The sequence below is a fragment of the Spermophilus citellus genome (assembly GCF_964194105.1).
Source record: "Spermophilus citellus genome assembly, chromosome: 11".
Taxonomy (NCBI): domain Eukaryota; kingdom Metazoa; phylum Chordata; class Mammalia; order Rodentia; family Sciuridae; genus Spermophilus; species Spermophilus citellus.
Genome location: NC_138192.1, coordinates 53,337,308 through 53,358,599, shown reverse-complemented (window position 1 = coordinate 53,358,599; position 21,292 = coordinate 53,337,308). Strand labels below are relative to the sequence as shown.

The following is a 21,292-nucleotide window of genomic DNA, read 5'->3' as shown; positions in this document are numbered from 1 at the left end:
TCCAGTTTTCCAAGCCTCGTTTGTTGAAGAACTCTCTCTTCTCCAATTTATGATTTTTGCATCTTTGTTGGGAAGTAAATGAGTCAGTTCATTTCTGGGTCCTTTATTTCTTTTCATTAGTGTTATTTATCTGTTTTTATGCCAAAACCATGCTGGTTTTGTTAGGATATCTCTGTAGTATATTTTGAAGTCAAGTATTTTAATGGCTCCCACCATCTTATTTTTTTCCGGATTGCTCTGACTCTTTGTGGTATTTTGTACTTCATATGAATTAAGTATTGTTTTTTTCTAATTCTTTAAAGAAAGCCATTGAAATTTTTATGAAGATTGCAGTGAATCTGTAGGTCACTTTGGGTGGTAGGACTATTGTAACAGTATTAATTCTTCCATTTCATGAACATGGGAGCTCTCTCTACCTTCTAGTATCCTCTTCAGTTTCTTTCTTCAGTGTTTAAGAGGTCTTTTACCTTCTCAGCAAGGTTTGCTCCTAGGTATTGTTTTTAACTTCTTGAGTTTTTTGTTAATGGGATTGCTTTCCTGATTTCTTTCTAAGCAAGTCCGTTATTGGCATATAGAAAAGCTACTGATTTTCATGTTGATTTTTATATCCTGCACCTTTTACTATATTTCTTTCCTCCTTTCTCTTTTCTTTTTTTTCTTTTTTTTTTTTTTTTTGTTATTGTTGTTGTTGTAGATGGACAGATGCCTTTATTTTATTTGTTAATTGTTATATGGTGCTGAGGATCGAACCCAGTGCTTCATGCATGCTAGGCAAGCACTTTGCCACTGAGCTACAGCCCCAGACCACTATATTTCTTTATTGGTTATAAAAGCCTTTTGATGGAGTCTTAGAGTTTTCCAGTATAGAATATCACCAGCAAACAGGTTTAATTTGACTATCTTCTTCTTTATTTGTATTCCTTTTATTCTTTTTCCTGACTAAGTGCTCTGATCAAAATTTCTAGTACTGTGTTGAATAAGAGTGCTGAAAGTAGACATTCTGGTCTTATTCCTGAACTTATTGGAAACACTTCCAGTTTTTTTTTTCCATTAGGTATGATGTGGACTGTGGCTTTATCATACATAACCATTACTATGATTCTGCTACACCTAATTTATTCTGGGCATTTATCATGACATTGAATTTTATCAAAGGCTTTTTCTATATATATTGACATGATCATGTACTTTTTATCATTTATTCAGTTTATTTGCTGTATTACATTTATTGATTTGCATATGTTGAGCCGTCTCTAGAATGAAACCAACTTGTATATTTTTAATAGCTGTTGAGTTTGATTTGCAAGTAATTTATTGAGGATTTTTGCACCGTTGTTCTTCAGGAATATTGGTCTCTAGCATCCTTTTTATTTATTTTTTATATATATATTTACTTTTAGGTGGACACAATATCTTTATTTTATTTTTATGTGGTGCTGAGGATCGAAACCAGTGCCTCATGCATGCTAGGTGAGCACTCTACCACTGAGCCACAACCTCAGCCCTTTATTGTGTTCTTATCAGGTTTTGGTATCAGGTTGATAATGGCTTTGTAAAGGAGTTTGAAAGGGTTTCTTCCCTTTCTATTTTATGTAATAAAGGAGCATTGGTGTACTTCAAAAGTCTGGTAAAATTCAGTATTGAATTCATCTGGTCCTGTGCTTTTCTTTGTTGAAAGATTTATTACTACTTTAATTTCATTGCCTATATTGATCTATTTCATTTTTTTAATATCCTCTTGGTCCAGTTTCGTTAGGTCTTATGTGTCCAGAAATTTGTCTCTTTCTTATTCATTTTCCAGTTTATTGGCATATAATTTTTCAAAATATTCCCAAATGATCCTATGATCCTTTGATTTTCAGTGGTACTTGTTGCATTGTCTTTTTTTTTAAACCTCTGCTTTTATTCATTTGGGTCTCTTCCATCTTTTGGTTACTTTAAAGGTTAATCAATTTTATCTTTTTAAAGAACCAACTCTTGGTTTATAGCACCTTGCTTTGTTCTTTTTTAGTTTCTATTTCATTTATTTCTGCACTGATTGTTATTATGTCTTGCCATCTGATTTGGGGGTTGTTTTATTCTTGTTTTTGTAAGACCTTGAGATGCCTCATCATTTGTGATATTCTGGGTTTTCTTCTTCTTCCTTTTTTTTTTTTTTTTTTAACCTTTATTTTATTGATTTATATGTGGTGCTGAGGAGGATCGAACCCAGGGCCACACGTGTTCCAGGCAAACATTCTACCACTGAGCCATAACCCAGCCCCTATATTTCTGGTTTCTTTGATGTAAACATTCATTGATATAAACATTGCTGTTAATATTGCTTTTGTTATATCCTACACATTCTAATATGTTGTGTTTCCATGATCATTTTATTCTAGGAAATTCTTCATTTCTCCCAATTTCTACAGTGAATCATTGATCATTTAAAAGTGTTTTGTTCAATATCCTTAATTCCTGTAGTTTTTTGTTTTGTTTTGCTATTGATTTCTAATTTCGTTCCATTTTGATCTAATAAGTTAAAAGAAATCATTTCATTTTTATTTTCAAATCTGTTAAGAATTGCAGTGGCCTAACATTTATTTTGGAGAATGTTCCATGTAATTATAAAACGAATGGTATCCTGCAGCTTTTCGATATCTTCTAAAGAACTAATCTATGGTATAATTTAAATCTGATGTTTCCTTGTTTGTTTTTTTGTTTGTTTGTTTTTGTTTTGGGTTTTGGTTTTTTTTGCCGGAATGATTTATTTGTAAATGGGGATATTGAAGCCACCCATTATTATTGTGTTGGGATCTGTCTTTCCCTTTAATGTCTAATAGTTTTTGTTTTATAAATTTGGGTGCTCTACTATTCAGTGCATATATATTTGTAATCATTATATTTTCTTGATGGAATTGTTGCCTTGTTCAATATATAATGACCTTTTTTCCTCTTCTAATTGATTTTGTCTTAAGTCTATTTTGTTATATATCTAAGTATAGCTTCTCCTGCTTCTTTGAATATTCCATTTACTGGGAATATTGTTTTCCATACTTCACTTTTGTTCTGTGCATGTCTTTCCAAGTGAGATGAGTTTCTTTACCATCCTGTTGGATCTTGGTTTTTAATCCTGTCAGCCAGTTAGTTTGTACCTTTTAATTTGTGAACCATTTACATTCAGGATTATTATCAAAAAATACACAGTTGTTTTTGTCATTTTGTTGATTTTCTTCTGGGTGTTCTGAATAGTCTGTTAATTTCTTCCTCGTTCATTTAGACATTTGACTGTTTACCAAACTGATGTTTGATTCTTGCCTATTTCTCATTTGTGTAACTACTTTTCTAGGGACATTTATTCTTTCCTGTGCTCTCATGATATGTTTGTCTTTGTCTTTGGGTATAAGGGTTCCTTTAAGTATCTTCTATAATGCAGTTGTGATGATCATGAATTTCTTTACTTTGTGCTTATCTAAGAAGGTCTTTATTTTTGTTTTGATTCTAAAGCATAACCTTGCTTTGGTACAGTAATCGTGGTAGTTATTTTTAGGCCTTGAAATATATCATTCCGTACCCTCCTGGCCTTAAGATTTTCTGCTGAGAAATCTTCTGTTGATGCCAACAGGTTTGCATTTACATGTGACTCAGCATTTCTCTCATGCAGTTTTTAACATTCTCACCAGGTTCTCTCATGATGCCTCAGAGCTGGCAGTAGGCTGGGCAGCCACAGTAGAAAACATTATTATTTAATATTTTTGAGCAAATTTCTTCTACCTTTCCCTTTTAAATTTCTCTTTAAAATTCATACTCATTTCTTTGGCAATGCCATTTAGAGACTTTTAGGAGCACCATGTATTTGAACAAATGGGTTTCCCATTGTGTTTAGATTATAGCAAATCTATAAATTTTTTACAGATTTTAGAACATATAAAATTTAAAACACTACATAGTTTTGCCATTTTCATTGCTTTATCATCTTTACTTTTCTATTAAGTTTTAAATAGTTAATATATTGACCCTTGGCTGAACGTCTGGGCAGTGACTCTTAATTTACTAGAAAAGAAAGATGTGTAGTTTCTGTGTAAGTCTAAGGATCAACCTCTTATTATTTTACTACTTGTTTTCTTTTTTTGTTTTTCAGGGAAGCTTTGCTGAAAACCTTTCATTCCTTCTGGAAGCTTTAAAAAAAGGTAAATACTTTTCATACAACAACATGAAAAGATTCTTTTTAACTTTTATTTTACTCTTAATTATGAAGGTAATACCAAACAGAAAACACAGAAGTGGAAATAGAAAAAAAAAAATCACTGTAATCCTACAACTATAATAGTGATTATCTCAATAATTGTTTTTTTTATTTTTATTCACCTGCCACATATTCTTTGTATATTTACATAGATAAATTTAACTTTATTCCAAAAATAAAATCATTTTCCTTATTGTTTTATAATCTATAAATTTTTATCTGCATAATTTTTATGATTCCCATGTTGTTTTTTAAAGGTGCTATAATTTATTAGTCACCAATTAAAAACTTTTTGTTTCTGATTTTTTTACAGTTAGCAAGACATGCTTATTTGATTATATGTTCTCTTGGATAAATTTTAATGAATAGAATTCTGGGTTATAAGGCATCAAATTTAAAAGAAGTAACATTAGCAAACTATTACTCTCTAATTTTATTTGTAAACAATTTTTGGTTTTTGCCTATATACTAGAAACAATTTTCATGTTTGCCTATATAATAAAAAAATTCTCTTGATCATCAACATAATTTATTTCTTTGATTTGTATTATTCTGTTAGTGGTGAGGCTCTTCATTTCATATTTTTACTGACAACTGATAATTTCCTGATTTATGTATTTCCTGTTGGTTCTTTACCTTATTTTCGTGGTGGTTATTTCATATTTACCTGTGGAAATTCATGTGCTCCCTACCCTCTTCCCTTAAATTTGGTTTGTACCTTTTAGTTTAACAAAAGTATTAAATTTTTTGCATAGTTACGTTTATGTAGATTTTTTCTCTCCTTCAGATTATGAAAACATCAGTGTTTGCATTTAATATAATTATCATTAATATTTTGTTGGAATTTATTTCTGTATGCATTGTAAAATAAGGATCTTTGAATAAATCGTTTTCCTCATTGATATTTAGTACCATAGTTTATCAGGTATTAAATTTCTATATCATTGTAGAGGTCTATTTTGAACTTTCCCTCATTGTGGACATTAATCCCAAAGTGTTTTGATTCTATATGAGTATTGAAAAATCTTTGTTAACTTTATAATTATTAAAGAAGTATTACATTTATATGATTTAAAATCTGCAGCCTTCAGTTAAATGATTATTTAAAAGATTTTCTTAATTTTTTATCAATCTGCTAGTCTAATAACAATTTGAAAGCAATAGGGGATATCTTTGTCTGTGAATAATTTTTTCATATTCAGTGAGTATCCATGCACTGTTAAGTGCCCTACCCATTGTAGGTTATCAGTGTTTGTTGAATGAGTTTCAATAATAGAAATGTAGTAAATAGTTTGGAAATTTAAGAAATGTTGTTAATATAAAAGCTCTCTATTTTAGGTGACCGAACTAGCAGTTGCCCGGTGATCTTCATATTAGATGAATTTGATCTTTTTGCTCATCATAAGAACCAAACACTCCTCTATAATCTTTTTGACATTTCTCAGTCTGCACAGACTCCAGTAGCAGTTATTGGCCTTACATGTAGATTGGTAAGTCTTTCTATTTTAAAAAAATAATTATAATATTTAGAAAATTCAAGCTAAATTGCTGGTACAGTAAGTCATTAAATTAGGCATAAAAAAAAACTTTTTTTCACCAATATGTATATAGATCCAGCTTTTTACAAATTGAGGAATACTAGAAAACAATTACTACACTTGCCTATAAACTAATATATTAGTCCCTTCACTGAAATTATTGAAAGAGAAAAAATACTAATAAGTATAATTTCTACACTTAGCAAGTAAAGAGACAGTTAAATAATCTAATCTCTGTTTAATAAAAATCATTAAGTTTCTACCATGTATTTTGAAAATAAAGATATTGTGTCCATCTATAACTAAATAAAATATTTTTAAAAAGAAAATAAAATGCTTGAAATCAAATGAGCATTATACTATTGCAATTTTCTAAGTATACATCCCCAGAATTAAAGAGGTTCTTTCTATCAAACAGTTAATAGTAAAGTGGCTTCTTTGTTCCTTGGGGGCTTTAGAATGGTTTTAAGCATAGTCTTGGTATGTGTGTCACTTTACTTTGTGAAAGCTATATACGTGTTAACCCTTTTGTACCTTTGGAGAGCTGCACAGATCTTTTGGTATTTATCTCCTTACACTCTGATAGTATGAAGTTTCTTATTAAATTCAGATAAAATGTGTTTTTAAAAATCATCTTATATATCCAGTTTTTTCCAAGCCTTCCCCCTCCATTTCTAGAAGTTTTATGTCAGACTCATATATTTATTTTCCTTTCCTATAAGTCATTTTCTTTTTTAGAAGAGAGAAACTTTTTTCCTTCCCAATGTAGACTCTTAATTCTTTCATAGTTACTTTCAGTACCTGCCTATATGAATGACTTAGAACTCCTCCTTCATAGATTTATAGAAAATAAAATGTAGAATTCCCTTGTTTCTGAATATAACCTCCTTCTCTTTTAATTCTTATTATAAAATCTTATTATAAAAATATTCTTATTATAAATTCCAGATATTTTGTTCTCTTTTCTTCCTCCTAGTTCAAGCTATTAATCTTTTCTGTCCTCCTTCATATACTATCCATAATCTCATTTTGATCATTTAAATTATTTCCTTTGTATCATGATTTATTAACTTGGATGTTATGAGAATCATCTGTCTAGATTTATAATTTTATAGTTATGGACCTCATTACACCTTTTTAAAAATGTTATACAATATTTCAAGATTTTATGTAGAAGAGAATAGTATAATCAGAACCAATCTTCTCTGCTTTAACAATTCGTACAAAATTCCCCACACAGAGACATATACCAAGTAAACATTTGATAAATTTTTATTGATTCTAAAGCATCTGCTCTCCTCCCCATGAAAATCAAGCTCTTTTGAGAACTGGACCACTAGAGCTGGCTGTAGTTACATTGTCCAGCAGTTTTCAGACTGAATCGTTTTGTTAGGATTACCATAGGAAAAAGGCACAGTATCATCAAGCCTACTGATGCTTACAAGGGAATTATTTATTTTCCATTAAATTTTTTCAAATGCTTAATTTTATTTATTTATATATAAATAAATATATAGAATAAGCATCGCTAAAGTATAGATTATAATATACTTGTACCTCTAACATTGGTGTAATGTTTGCATAAACATGCATCTTACAGAGATTTCTGTTTGTTTTTAAGGACATTTTGGAACTCCTAGAAAAAAGAGTGAAGTCAAGGTTTTCTCACCGGCAGATACACTTAATGAATTCATTTGGGTTTCCACAGTATGTAAAAATATTTAAAGAAGAGTTATTACTACCTGAAGAAATTTCAGATAAGCATTTTGCTGAGAAGTGGAATGAGAATGTTCAGGTAACTTGAAAGCAGTGGTGTTAAAATAATTTGTTTGTCTTGGTATATGATTTAAAGCAATTAAAATTACAAATTTAAAGAATTTATAAATTAACACAGAGCTTCTAATGCTGTTGTGATGACTGGAAGAATACATTCTTTTGAATTCTTTTTTTCTCATGAAAAGCATTTGAAATATCATTCTGTTTTGCAAAAGAATTACACATATGAGCATTAGCACTTAATGTCAGTAGTTTCAAATTAACTTTGAAGTTTTTATTTTATCTGTATCTGGTGTACCTTTTAAACAATTTTATTAGTGAATTTACATAATTAAAAATTTAGTTTCCATATTTACAACTGTAGCAAAACACTATGTTTATGTTCATTCCTATTCTATGCTAATGTTTTTATTTCAAATTTTCATATACAACTTCAATTTTTGTCTCATTGCATTATTTATTAAGAACCAATCTAAGCTGAGTCACCTTTCTTCTACACTGGTAATATTCATTCTAGATTCTTTGGAGCCTTGAGTATCTTAGATATAAGATCCAGGTGTTGTTTTAACAACTTGTTGAACCTTATAAACTCTAAATTTACCTGTGCTTAAGCTGAATAGCCTCGTTTATTTAAACCATTGTTGTATCATCTTAATACTATCATCAGTTTAATTTTATGTTGACAAGAAGTTTCAATTACTAGAAGAGAAGGTAATCAGTTAAATGACTCTGTTTGAAACCATTAAAAAATGTTATTTGTAATAATTCCTTCATGACACAATCTTAGCAAAGTATAGATCCAGTAAGAGTGGAAAATATTAGAATCTTTGGTTCTAAAGGAATTGGGAAAAACTGATCTGTAATAATCAATTCAACTGAATAATGACAACTAATTTTCTGCATGGAATTATACTTTTCTGTATTTTTTAGCTCTGAAAAATTGTTTCATGTTAAAGCAATGATTTTAGATATATTTTTTCAGTAAAATCTTAAATATCGGTGCCACAATTAATAATTTTGCTTTTATTTTCTCTTAAAATGATTTTTGTCTTTATTATGAAGTATGCTCTGCTTACATAAGCACTGTTAATTTTGACACAGGTTTTTTTTTTAATCATAAAAATTCACTAACAAAATCTAATCCATGTAGAATATATGGTAAAAAGTGGAAATTTCCCTTGTATCCATGTCTATTCTTTTACTACAATGTATTTATAACATTGTAGACCTTATTAAAAAGGTCAAACCTTATTTTACTTGTTTTAACTTTGTTCTCATAATTTCTCACTCTTTTTCCTGATACAGCTATACATAATTGTATATAAAATAGCTGATTTTATTCTTCAAATTCAAATATTGTGTCTTGATATAATTAGGTGGGTCCTCTTTCCCTTCCAGTTTAATCTTGCCTGGGACTCAGATTATCTATTTCATTAAGTTAGGTCAGCAATGTTGATACTATTTCTAATTGTAGGATTCAGCTCTATAGGAACCTTTATTATAGGTACTCCCACATTGTTTCTTGGTCTGGAATAAATCCAACATTTGAATCTCTAGCCTTTAGAGCCATTTCTCAGTGCCTCACAGACTTTCATTTTCTACAGCTTCTGAATTGTATGCCTTATTCCAACAGTATGTTTTTCAGAAGAAAACTCTTTCATACTATTTAAATATGTGTATGTGGTCTCCCAAGTTTTCCTGTGGTGATCACGTAGCCAGGCTGCACTGTTTCCTCATCCATCTTTCTGTCTTGCCTTATTATTTGCATTCTGAGTGTCTCAAAGTGATTATAGTCTGACCTATGTCTATGGTTTCTGAGTCCTCAGATAAGTTTGCAGTTGGGGAACTACACCTGTACTGAACATGTACAGAACTTTATTTCTTATTTTTCTCACCTAAACAATGAAGTATGACAAATATTTACATAGTATTATATACTATAAGTAATCTAGAGAGGATTTAAAGTATACAGGAATTACCTATGTACATTCCTAGGAATTTCTTTTACACTGCAATGCTGAAATGGAGTCTGCTTATATTCCTTATATGTAAGTCTACTTATATAAGCAGACATATTCCTATAATATGTACAAGTATTATACCATTTTATCTGATGAACCTAAGCATCCTCATATTTTGGTTGTCTGTGGGATGTCCTTAACACGGTTTCCTGGATAAAGTGAAGTCTGAATATAAACAAGGAAGATGATGGGGATTACTAGTGAAGCCCAACTCTGAAAGTCTGAAAATAGTAACCATGTGATAGTAGGATGACTCAATCCTGGTTTTTTTATTCCTTTTTTGCAGACCCTGTATCCCCAAAACTTAGGGATACATGCATGCATCAATCCTCTTGTGCCACTTTCCTTTGATATACTAATAAATTTCCCTTGAAAAAAATCTCTCAGCACCATAGCTTGAGTCCCATCAGGGTTGTGGGGTAAGGAAGGCTACAGGGTACTTTCCTCTCTGTCCAGTAGTTTTTTAAATTGCAAGGTTAGATTAAAAGAAATATATATATTTCTTAAATAATAAATATTTTCAGTGTGAAATTGAACCTAGGTATCCTGCTTAATTTAAAAGTTTGTTGTATCCCTACTTCAAATGAATCAATAAGTCAATAGAGTAGACTCCATCTCAGCATGGCAGTGTAAGAGAAATTCCTAGGAAAGAGAATTTAATAGAATTATAACTATTCTCAAGGAAAATTCCCCAAAATGCCATAGCTACATTCAAGTGGTTGTTAATAGCGTTATTTTCAAATACTTTATATTGTTTGAATCAAGATGCAATTTAAAAATTAAAATATGAGAAGCTAGGCTTTTTTTTTTTTTCCTTGTACTGGCTCACATATAGATGATGTAAACTTCTTTTAAAAACGGAATAAGTAATTATGGAAAGAAAAAGATGATAGCTTTCCAAAACAAGAAAGTTTTGAATAAGAGCACTAAAATTAAAGAGGCAAAGTACAGATTAACCCTTTGGAAAAAAAGCATTTCAAAAAAAGGTGAAGGTGTTTTTTGTTTTTGTTTTTTTAATTGAATTTTTACAGAGAAAGTTTTCTTTCATCAATTATGTTTGTCCCAGATGATTTTTTCTAAGTGCTCTGATTGTACCACATAAACTTTACAAGAGATTTGATAGTCAAAAATTCTAGAAGCCAAGACTATACTTTGCCTATTCTAATTAGCACATATTTCTTAAATTTCTAACATTATATATACAATGATGAACATATAAGTGTGTGTGTGTGTGTGTGTGTGTGTGTGTGTGTGTATTTATCCTTATATACTTTCAAAAGATATTTGGTCTTGTGTATGGAAAAAGGAGGTATGTATTAAGAAAAAGAACCCCATTAAAAATTAAAAACAAAATTAAAAACAACTGAGAGAGTGGGACCTTTAACTACCATAATCCCTTCACTAAAGGCAGGAAATTCAAACAGGGGCTTGGTTGTGGCTCAGTGGTAGATCCTTCACCTAGCACATGCAAAGCGCTGGTTTTGATCCTCAGCACCACATAAAAATAAATAAGTAAAATAAAGGTATTGTGTCCAACTACAACTAAAAACATTTAAGGAAAAAAAGAAACTCCAACAAACAATAGTAATGCCAAATTTTCTGGACTTCTTTTTTTTTTTTTTTTTTTTTTTTTTTTAATATAAGGAAGAAGAATCCTTATTCCATGCTGATGGTTTTTTGAAAAATTCTGCCTGTCTTCCCTACACCCTCTTGGCTTTTCCAATTCTGAGGCTGCTCTCTTTTCATCCCCTTTTTTCTTCATTGCCAACTCTTCCACACCTTCCACTAAATTCTACTTTACTGAAGTTGCTTGGCTCCTTTTAAGTGCCTTGTCAAAGGACACTATCTTAAAGTTTTCTTTCCAGATCACTGTTTTTCTGGATTCTCTTCCACTTCTTAGAATCTATCTTACTTTTGTGTTCTCTTTTCCATCTGCTACTTAAGTTGAGTACATTCCACTATATTCACAGACATTTCTGTCCCCGATAGTTCATCTTTGATTTTTTTTCTTAGCTCCTTCAACCCTTTCCTTCTCATCAGTTGATTCTCCATCTTATATTCTTCTGGCAATGTCCCAATTCTCTCTTTTCTTCACACCATCTGTACCTCAGGTATGAGCAGTTGCTTCTAATTAGATTTTCTTCCTTTGTCTTTCCATACTATCCGTTTACAAATAATAATCTTTCTCTATTACTAATGCTATCCCTGAACTTCTCTTTTCTCTATGTTCTTGTGTGTTGACTTAAGCATCCTTATAATACTTTTCCTTGTTTTCCCAAATACAATAACTGTTATTCTCTAGTATGACTAGTATAGTTCCCCTTATTAGATTAGAATTTGGGGGTGGGGGAAAGGAAGGATTGTTTTCTTCTTTTGTATATTGACTTCTAGGAGGAAGAATATCAGGATTGAAGTTTGATTTAGATTGTACTAAGTTACATAAGTAAATGAGGCAAATGATTATATTAGATTTAAGACTGCATCATTACTTAATTTTAATATTTTTTTCTGTAGTGTCTTTCAGAAGATACAAGTGTGAGAGAAGTTCTACAAAAGCATTTTAATATCAGCAAAAACCTGCGGTCCTTACATACACTACTGGTTTGTGGGCTTTTTATTGTTTTAACTGATATATAAGTTATCTTGTAATGTTTTGACATGTATATAAATTGTGTCATGTTACAATCCTCGTTAATCTCCTCAGTTATCATTTTGATAAAAACTTTCAAAATCCACCTTCCAGCTTTTTGAAAGTACAGACCATTGTTATCTGTAGTCACTCTACAGTGCAGTGGCACACCAGAGCTTTTTGCTTTTATTTAACTGTAACTTAGTATCCAAAAACAACTTTTTTCCCTCTTTACCTCCCCCTTCTTTTCATTGTCTGTGGTAACCACCATTTTACTCTACACTTCTGTAAGATCGACTGTATTACATTCCAAAGGAGTAAGATTCTTCCTGTCTTATTTCATTTAACCTAGTCATCTCCAGTTCCGGTTATGACTGATTATAATCTCCCCTACGTGTAGGTATGCATTCAACACATTTTCTGTATACATTCAACAATTGGTGGACACTTTTAGGCTGTTTGCATTTCTTGGCTATTGTGAACATGCTGAAATATTGATAGAAATTCAGATGTCCCATGCTGAGTTCATTTCCTTTGAACATATACCTAGTAGTGGAATTGCTAGATCATATAGTATTTTTAATGATGTGAAGTACCTCCATACTGGTTTTCATAAAGGCTGTTTAGTTCACATTCTACCAGCAGTGTATGAGAATTGTGATTTAAGTTTAGATGGGGCGTGGTTAAATCTATAAATTTTTGGACAATTGACATTTTTACTATAGTGTTCTAGTCCCTGAATGTGGTTTTTATTTTATTGTATTTTTTTATTACTCAAATCAGCATTTTCTAATTGCACAAAACAAATCCTATACATATTTAAAGCATTTAATGCCTAAGTATGTTCTTTTCTTTGGAGCAGTTGTAAATGATGGATTTAAATTTTGGTTTTAGCATGTGTGTTTACCATTAGTGTACAAAAATGTACACACATATCAATGTGGTCCTGCTAAGCCTAGCTTATTTTAGGAGTTTTTAAAAAATGATACCTTGGGATTTCCTATGCAGACAATAGCTTTCCATAAATAGATTCAGTTTTATTTTCCTATTTAATCCGTGTGGTTTTTCTTTTCTTGCCATATTGCTGTTGTTAGAACTCCTACCACTATGTTGAGTAAGAGTGTTAAGACTAGACATCCTTCCATATTCCCAGTCATGTGATGTTATCTATAGTTTTTTAGTACATGCTCATTATCAAATTAATTATTCTAAATTAATTATGCTAAGAATTTATTATGACTGGGTCTTGGATTTTTGTCAAATGCTAGATTGGGTGATAATGAATGATCATGCAGTTTCTCTTTAGCTGTTGATACATTCGATTGTGTTGTTTTTTATTTTTTGTTTTGGGGTGGTTTTGTTTTTGTTTTTGTTTGTTTGTTTGTTTTATGTTGAGCCAGTTTGCATGCCTGGAATAAGTTCCATTTGGTCATGGTCTTTCACTAAGATGTATTGTGTCTTAACATCAGTGCACAAATACTTAATTGTCCTGAAAGTTAAAGAACTTCTTTCACTAAGAGTATTTGTTATTACTCTGCTATTTAGAAAATTGTCTGTGGCAGATATCTTTTAAGGAGAAAATTATTTTCTTGGTCACTTTTAATAGTAGTAGAATAGTAATAATAATAGCAACCATCATTTATTGGTTAGCACATCTACCAAGTAATACTGTTTCTTTTCCTACATTATTTCTAAATTTTATTATAATCTTACTTTTTTTATACTTAGGTGTTTATTTTTGTCTTTAAAGAAATTGAGGTTCCTAGAGTTTAAATAACTTGCCCACAGCTAGTAGATGGCAAAGCCAGAACTTAACCCAAGGCTCTCTGGCTACAAGCTTTTTATTATATGGTTCTGCCATGTTTATTTATCATTTCTCTTTTCTCATTTCTGTTTTTATTCATAAAACTTCTCTTTTTTCCTATAAACTTTCCCTCTCATTGTTCTATCCCCCTGTCATTTTTAGCAATAGGCCTATTATGAAGAAATGTGTGGCATGTAGATAGGTAGGTATTAGATATAGATTGATTTCTGCCTCAATATTGTCAACATGAACAACCATTGTTCTGCAAGTTTCTTGTTGTCTCTTTTTCATTCATAGTAATTAATAGTGAGGTGCTTCTGATATGCTTAGATCATCCTTTTAGTGATTATCTCTGTCTTAACTCTGCAAGCTCTTTTTGTATTATGGATTTATGTCTCCAGTAACCAGGGAAATGCAGGTAAAGGCTACAAGTAAACTTACTTTTTTTTTTTGCCAATCTGGTGAGTTTCGTCAATAGAAAATGAATAATTGTGGGTATATACAATGGAATACACAGAAAAATGATTAGAATTAACACCTGGACATGGATAAATTAAATGTTCATTGAAAAATGAGTTGTGAGACTACATAGTATTTACATAAAATTTGAAAATTACTCTTGTCTAGGGAATACATATACATAGAATATGAATATAAAGATATGCATGGTTACTTTATGTGGTGAAGAGTAGAGAGTCCAATCAGGAGGAGGCAGGGTAGTCTTAGGTATTACGTTATTCTCTGTTGTCTCTTTGTATATTAAGAACATATTTCAGGGGTAGAGTGCTTGCCTAGCACATATAAGGCAGTGGGTTCAATCCTTAGCACCACATAAAAATAAGCAAGTAATGGTATTGTTTTTTATTTTTTTGAATGTGATTTTTTAAATTTTTTATTTATTTTTTAATTATATATGACAACAGAATGCATTACAATTTTTATTATATAGAGAGCACAATTTTTCATATCTCTAGTTGTATACAAAATGTATTCACACCAATTGTGTCTTCATACATGTACTTTGGATAATAATGTCCATTACATTCCACCATCATTTCTAACCCCATGGCCCCTCCCTTCCTTTCCCATCCCTCTGCCCTATCTAGAGTTCATCTATTCCTCCCATACTCCCCCTCCCTACCCCACTATGAATCATTCTCCTTATATCAGAGAAAACATTCAGCATTTGGTTTTCTGGGATTGGCTAATTTCACTTAGCATTATCTTCTCTGATGCCATCCATTTACCTGCAAATGCCATGCTTTTATTCTCTTTTATTGCTGAGTAATATTCCATTGTGCATATATGCCACATTTTTTTAATCCACTCATCTTTTGAAGGGCATCTAGGTTGGTTCCACAGTTTAGCTATTGTGAATTGTGCTGCTATAAACATTGATGTGGCTGTGTCCCTGTAGTATGCTGTTTTTAAGTCCTTTGGGTATAGACCTTTGTTAAAATGAAATAAATATTTCATATAAAAGAGGGTGGGGAGAGAAAGGGAGGGAGATATTGGTGGCCCGGGCTGTACCCAGTAGGAGAATGAACTCCAAGGATTGCTGATCTCTGTTTAAACTAAAATACTTGTACCCTGCTGACAATGGAGGTGTCTGATATATTGTATGGTACATAGTATTAACTTTAGGTTGTAGTTTTCTTTCTTTGTTTCTTTTTGCAGTATTAGAGATTAAACAGGATGCTCAAGCACTGAGCTGCATCCTTAATCCTTCTTATGTTTTATTTTGAGAAATGGTCTGTGTTACCCAAGCTGCCTTAAAACTTGGAATCCTTCTGCCCTCGGCCTCCAGAGTCACTGGGATTACTGGCAGGTGCCACTATACCCAACTGTATTGTGTGTTGATTTTTATTTGCTAAATCTGCCAACCCTAAATATCTAAACTTTTATAAGAAAAACAAGTATTTACAGAAAAAAGAAGTAGGTGTTTGAAGGGGATCGTTAGTTCAGGATTTGTGTTAGGTTTTGGGAAAGTAAACAAAAAGTACATGAGAATTGGACTCCGCTTTTTAAGTGTTTTCTTTTGAAGAGTAAGTCATTATGATAAGTGGGAGGTGATAGCAGAATGCAGCAATTTGTTATGCTTTTTGTTTATAAAGTTGTGTGTCATTAATTGAAATACTATATTTTAATAGAGCTAAATTTGAGAATACTTGTCCCAGGTATTCATGTCTACTCGCCCATAAGAATAAACTACAAATTTAGCAGCCTTGTTCAGTGATATCCTCAAACTGCTGAAGTAATTGGTTGTCCGATTCACATTTCCCTAGATGCTGGCTTTAAGTCGAGTAACAGTATCACATCCATTTTTGACTGCAGCAGACTTCATGGAGGCAAACCAGCTTTGTAGCATGGATTCTAAAGCAAATATTGTGCATGGTGAGAAGCGTGCTTTATAATCATTTGGGTTTTTTATAGTTTTTTAAAGTTTGTGTGTTTAAGTATGTATTTTTCAAAATTATCATTAACATTGTTCACAGCACTTTATTTATAAATACTTTAATATCCAGACAGCCTTTAACTTAATCCTTTACAAGGTTATTATCACTTTTGTTTAAAGTGAAGGAAACTTGACTCTGCCTCCCTTGTCCACTGAAAATCCAGATAATACTGTATTACTGAGGTTCTCAAATCACTAATTGCTGTTGAAGACCCTTTATTATCATTGAAATCATTTGTTTATTATCCCTTTTATAAATGCAGTGAGCATTCTCTCTGGGGGAGGGAAGGATACACACACAGTTTTGAATAGTTTCCAGGAGTTTGGGGATTCTCTGAGTAAATCTCATTCAAGGTCCTTTTGTGATTTGAAATCTCATAATAATCATAGTTTCTCATTGTTGTTTTAGTGTGAGTGCTTGATATATCGTCTCTTTATGGCAGCTCTAAGTTTAGAAAGATTCTTACTTTGCAAATGCAAATAAAAAATATATCAGGTAAAATGATTTGCGAAGTTTACATAGATAATAGTGAATGAAACACATTTAAAGTTAGAAAATGACCTCTCCCTCCTCCATCCTTCAAAACCATGATCTTTCACTTTATTTACTCTTTGGAGACAGGTGTCTCAATCTTATATATCATTGAACTACATTTTTTGGTATGTTTCTCTTTTCCTATTACAGGTCTATCAGTTTTAGAAATCTGTCTTATAATAGCAATGAAACATTTAAATGATATCTATGAAGAGGAGCCCTTTAATTTTCAAATGGTCTATAATGGTGAGATGAGACTTTGGTAGTTTCTTTCTGATTTTCCCCTGATGCTTATTTGAAGATATTAATGTTGTCTTTGCGCTCTCTCCAGAATTTCAGAAGTTTGTTCAAAGAAAGGCCCATTCTGTGTACAATTTTGAGAAACCTGTTGTCATGAAGGTAAGATTTGGTTTACTGTTGTTTTCTTGCAGACAGCTACCTTTTTTAGATACAGTTTGATTATATAGATCAAGATTTCACTTTTGAGTTTTAAACTTTAGGTACTTACTGTAGGAATTTTTTTCAGACAAAAATTATCCAGAAATGAAATGAACGTTCAAGTCATTCTGAAGGCAGCCAGTTTGACAGTTTGTTGGACTGTGCTGCCCTCTGCTGTCTGTTGTTAGTATTTGCATTCTACTGAGGAGCTGTTTATTATAGTCTATCAAAACACATCAAATATAGTAACCCTGTCCTTTTCCAACCTGAGTTGGATTTATAATTTCAGCAGTATAAGGAGACAAAAATGCAGACTAATGCCATTAAGAAACTTAATGGACAAAATCCTGTTAGTTGGTGGACACATATACAAAGTTTTATTTAGGTAGTAGGTGAGGCATGAGTTTAAAACTCAAAGGCTTCATTATTTCATGATGTCCACTAGAAAGATGTGGACCAGGATTTTCTAGTTGCCACAGGAAATAAAAGGTGAAACTAACTTTAATAATATAATTAACCCATATATTAAAAATATTTCAAACTCTTTAATCAAATAGGAAACTTTTAATGCAGTATTTTTTTGTCTCATATTTGGAATTTGTGTTTCTGCACATAATTATAGCAGTTCGCAGTTTACTAAATACTCATTAGAAACTTGTTTAAATTCATTGTTATAGCTTTAAAAAGTAGATTTATACTTTGAGATTGTTAGAAACGGTTGTCTAAACAAGTTTCAAATTTAAATTTAATGAATTTTTTTTTTTCTTTTTAAGCACTGGACCCCTACATTTTTTTTGTCTAATAAAAATTGAATATAGAGCCTTGTCATTTCTTCATTGAAAGAAGAAAAGTATTTAGCATGCTGCAAGACCAAATTTTTTTCTCCTAACTCCATATCCAATAGTCATGGTTATGAGAATTGTGAAATGTAGTAATGTTACCTGAGCATTTGAATTCTTATGAATAATATCCAGCAGCTCCGTTCTATATTTTAAATAAGGTTGTATTTTACTGCATAGAAATATGGTAAATTTCAGTTTTGTTCAGTCTCAACATCTGCAACATCCAGTATGTTCTCATTTTCAGAAATAAAAGGTCTCTTTTTTTCTCTTTTGATCAGAAGAATTTTATGATAGAGTATATTCCCGATTTTTTCACAATGAACTGTAAGGATATAATGCTCAAGAACCTAATTCAGTGTATTTAATGATTAGTACAACATGATTCAATGTTTTTTTTTTTTTTTTTAAGAGAGAGAGAGAATTTTTTTTTATTTTTTAGTTTTCTGCGGACACAACATCTTTGTATGTGGTGCTGAGGATCGAACCTGGGCCGCACGCATGCCAGGCAAGCGCGCTACCGCTTAAGCCACATCCTCAGCCCAATTCAGTGATTTTTTAATACCCTAATATCTAAAACATCAAGTTTAGAAGAGACAGTAATATGTGAATATTAGAAGCAAGAAGAAGCAGACGGTGAAGGGCTCTATTAAGGTCAGGAAGATGGGTCTGGGGTTGTGGCTCAGCAATAGAGTGTTCACCTACCCTGGGTTTGAGCCTCAGCACCACATAAAAATAAATAAAAAATAAAGGTATTGTGTCCAACTACAACTAAAAAATTTTTTGAAAAAAGGGTCAGGAAGATGAACATGGAACAGAACTTGTTGACAGGTTTGACAGTCTCAGTGGTACTCTTCAAAGAATGTCCATGTCTGTACCATTCTGCAGAATCTAAACTAAAGGATCACCTAAATAGTCTTAGTATACTCACAGGAATTTCCTCCCTCCATCTTTGTTACAGCTGTGCTTAACTTTTATACAGCAAAGTCTTACAGATGGCAGGAATAAAAAAAAAAAATGCAAATTTGAGTAACCAGGTAATCAAGTCTTATCATATTCTTACACTTTTATAGAGAAGAAAACTAGAAACCCTTGTTAATTAAAATGCCACAGGAAGGGCCCTGGATGTAGCTCAAGGATAGAGTGGGTACTTAGCATGCATGAGGCCCTGTGTTCAATCTCTAGCACCAAAAAAGATGTACAGAAGGAACTATGATGTAGAATGAAGAACAAGACCTTGTTATAAAGACTGAGTTAAAATTTGCCTTGTTTATATTCAACACTTTAGGAACAGATAACTGCACTGACACTGTTTTTACATAATATGAAGTTTTTATGGGGTTGATAAAAGCTTTGTTTTTTGTTAATCCTTTGATTCCTATTGTGCTGGGGGCTTTTGTTGTTGTTGGGCTTTTTTTTTTTTTTTTTTGGCACTCAATTCCATGACCCTATTTTCTGGGCTAACTTTGCTACTTTTTTCCCTTGTTCAACCTCAACTATTTGTTTGATGTTTCAGGCATTTGAACACTTACAACAATTAGAATTAATAAAGCCTATGGAAAGAACTTCAGTAAATTCACAGAGAGAGTACCAGCTGATGAAACTGCTTTTGGATAATACTCAAATTATGAATGCTCTGCAGAAATACCCCAACTGTCCTACAGATGTTAGGCAGTGGGCAACATCCTCATTAAGCTGGTTATGAACATGGCTTTCAGCATTTCAGGCATACATCTCCAAAGAACTAAAAGCTGTTGTCCTTGTAACAAGAAATGTTATTATATTCCTTTATATTTATAAAAATTTTTATATTTATGAACAACTGTTGAACGTGTGATGTCTTAGCTCTGTGTCTTGCCTTTGAATCATGAGTATTTTTGTCGTTTGTAATTCCAGGGATCAATTTAGATTGTCCTATAAGCAGTTCAAAAGAATAAAATGTGACTGCTCTAAGGATTGAATCAGGTGGTTATTTAACACTTGTTAAGCGTCTGTGTGGTCCATTTGAAGAGTTCATTCCTGCCAAGCAGCCTGATATTTTTACAAATCTTAAAAATCAGTAAAGAATTGATGTGAATAAATAAATAAATGTGATCACCTTTTGGTTCCAGTAGTGGTATTGCATATTTTTTAAAATTTCTGTACATGTGTAAATTTGGGATTCTATCCAGACCTCAGGTCCTCTACTTCAGGAAATTGACAAGGTTAGCCAGAGGGTGGTTCACTTGGAAGAAAAAGGCCAAGGAACTTGACTATTTCTTTTCTCAACTTCTAAAAATGTGGTACTTTGACCATCTACATCAGAATCCCTTGTAGGATTTTTTTTAGATGTACATTCTTGGATGTGCTGTTGTCAAAGAGGATCAGAATTTGCCTGTTGAACAAGTATTGTCAGAGATTCCTGGGAAATTATTCTTACAGATATTGGACAGTGTTGGACAGCATTAGCTGAATATTTATTTCAAAAAGTAAGAATGTCAGTTAAAAGATTGCTTTATAGATTCAAGAATCCAGGAACTAACACAGATTTATGTTTAAAATGAAATGTAATAAGCACTCAAGAAGTAATAGTAACTTCCTTTGTTCAAAAAGTATTTGCTTACATATCATGTCATGGGAAAATGTTTATAAGACATTCCCTATCCTTATGCAATGTATAACCATTTAACTGTCAAAAGCTCTATAGGATTTAGGTACTGTTATTTACAGATAAGGAAAGTGACAGAATAGTGGCAGTGTCCAGAATCATACAGGTTGGGAATGAGCAACAGACCCTCCTGGATTTCAACTCAGATGTTGATTTGACACCAGAGCCCATGTTACAGTGGGTTCCTTAACCAGTTGTTAAAAGTATGCTCTAATGAACAATTCCCCTGGGTTTTAGGAAGTCTCAAGAGTGGAATATATAATTTTTTGTGGATAAAAGTTAGCACTTCCAATAGTTACAACCTATTCTTTTGCATACACTTTCCTTCCCCCCAAAAAATTAAGCCCTTTAAATCTTCAGATTTCTCATTTACTTTTCAGCAATG

At 31.9% G+C, this 21,292-nt stretch overlaps 1 protein-coding gene across 2 annotated transcripts in view; it reads left to right on the top strand.

Annotated features, from left to right (window-relative positions):
* Nucleotides 1-20,213, top strand: part of ORC4 (origin recognition complex subunit 4) — a 70,618-nt gene extending 50,405 nt beyond the window's left edge. For both annotated transcript variants that reach the window (XM_081261077.1, XM_081261078.1), the window contains 8 exons: nucleotides 4,121-4,169; nucleotides 5,564-5,715; nucleotides 7,385-7,558; nucleotides 12,075-12,161; nucleotides 16,279-16,387; nucleotides 17,134-17,229; nucleotides 17,315-17,382; nucleotides 19,777-20,213. In XM_081261077.1, coding sequence (XP_081117203.1) covers nucleotides 4,121-4,169; nucleotides 5,564-5,715; nucleotides 7,385-7,558; nucleotides 12,075-12,161; nucleotides 16,279-16,387; nucleotides 17,134-17,229; nucleotides 17,315-17,382; nucleotides 19,777-19,965 — 924 coding nt within the window. In that variant the 3' untranslated portion in view covers nucleotides 19,966-20,213. The remainder of the gene's footprint in view (nucleotides 1-4,120; nucleotides 4,170-5,563; nucleotides 5,716-7,384; nucleotides 7,559-12,074; nucleotides 12,162-16,278; nucleotides 16,388-17,133; nucleotides 17,230-17,314; nucleotides 17,383-19,776) is intronic.
* The last annotated feature ends 1,079 nt before the right edge of the window (nucleotides 20,214-21,292 follow it).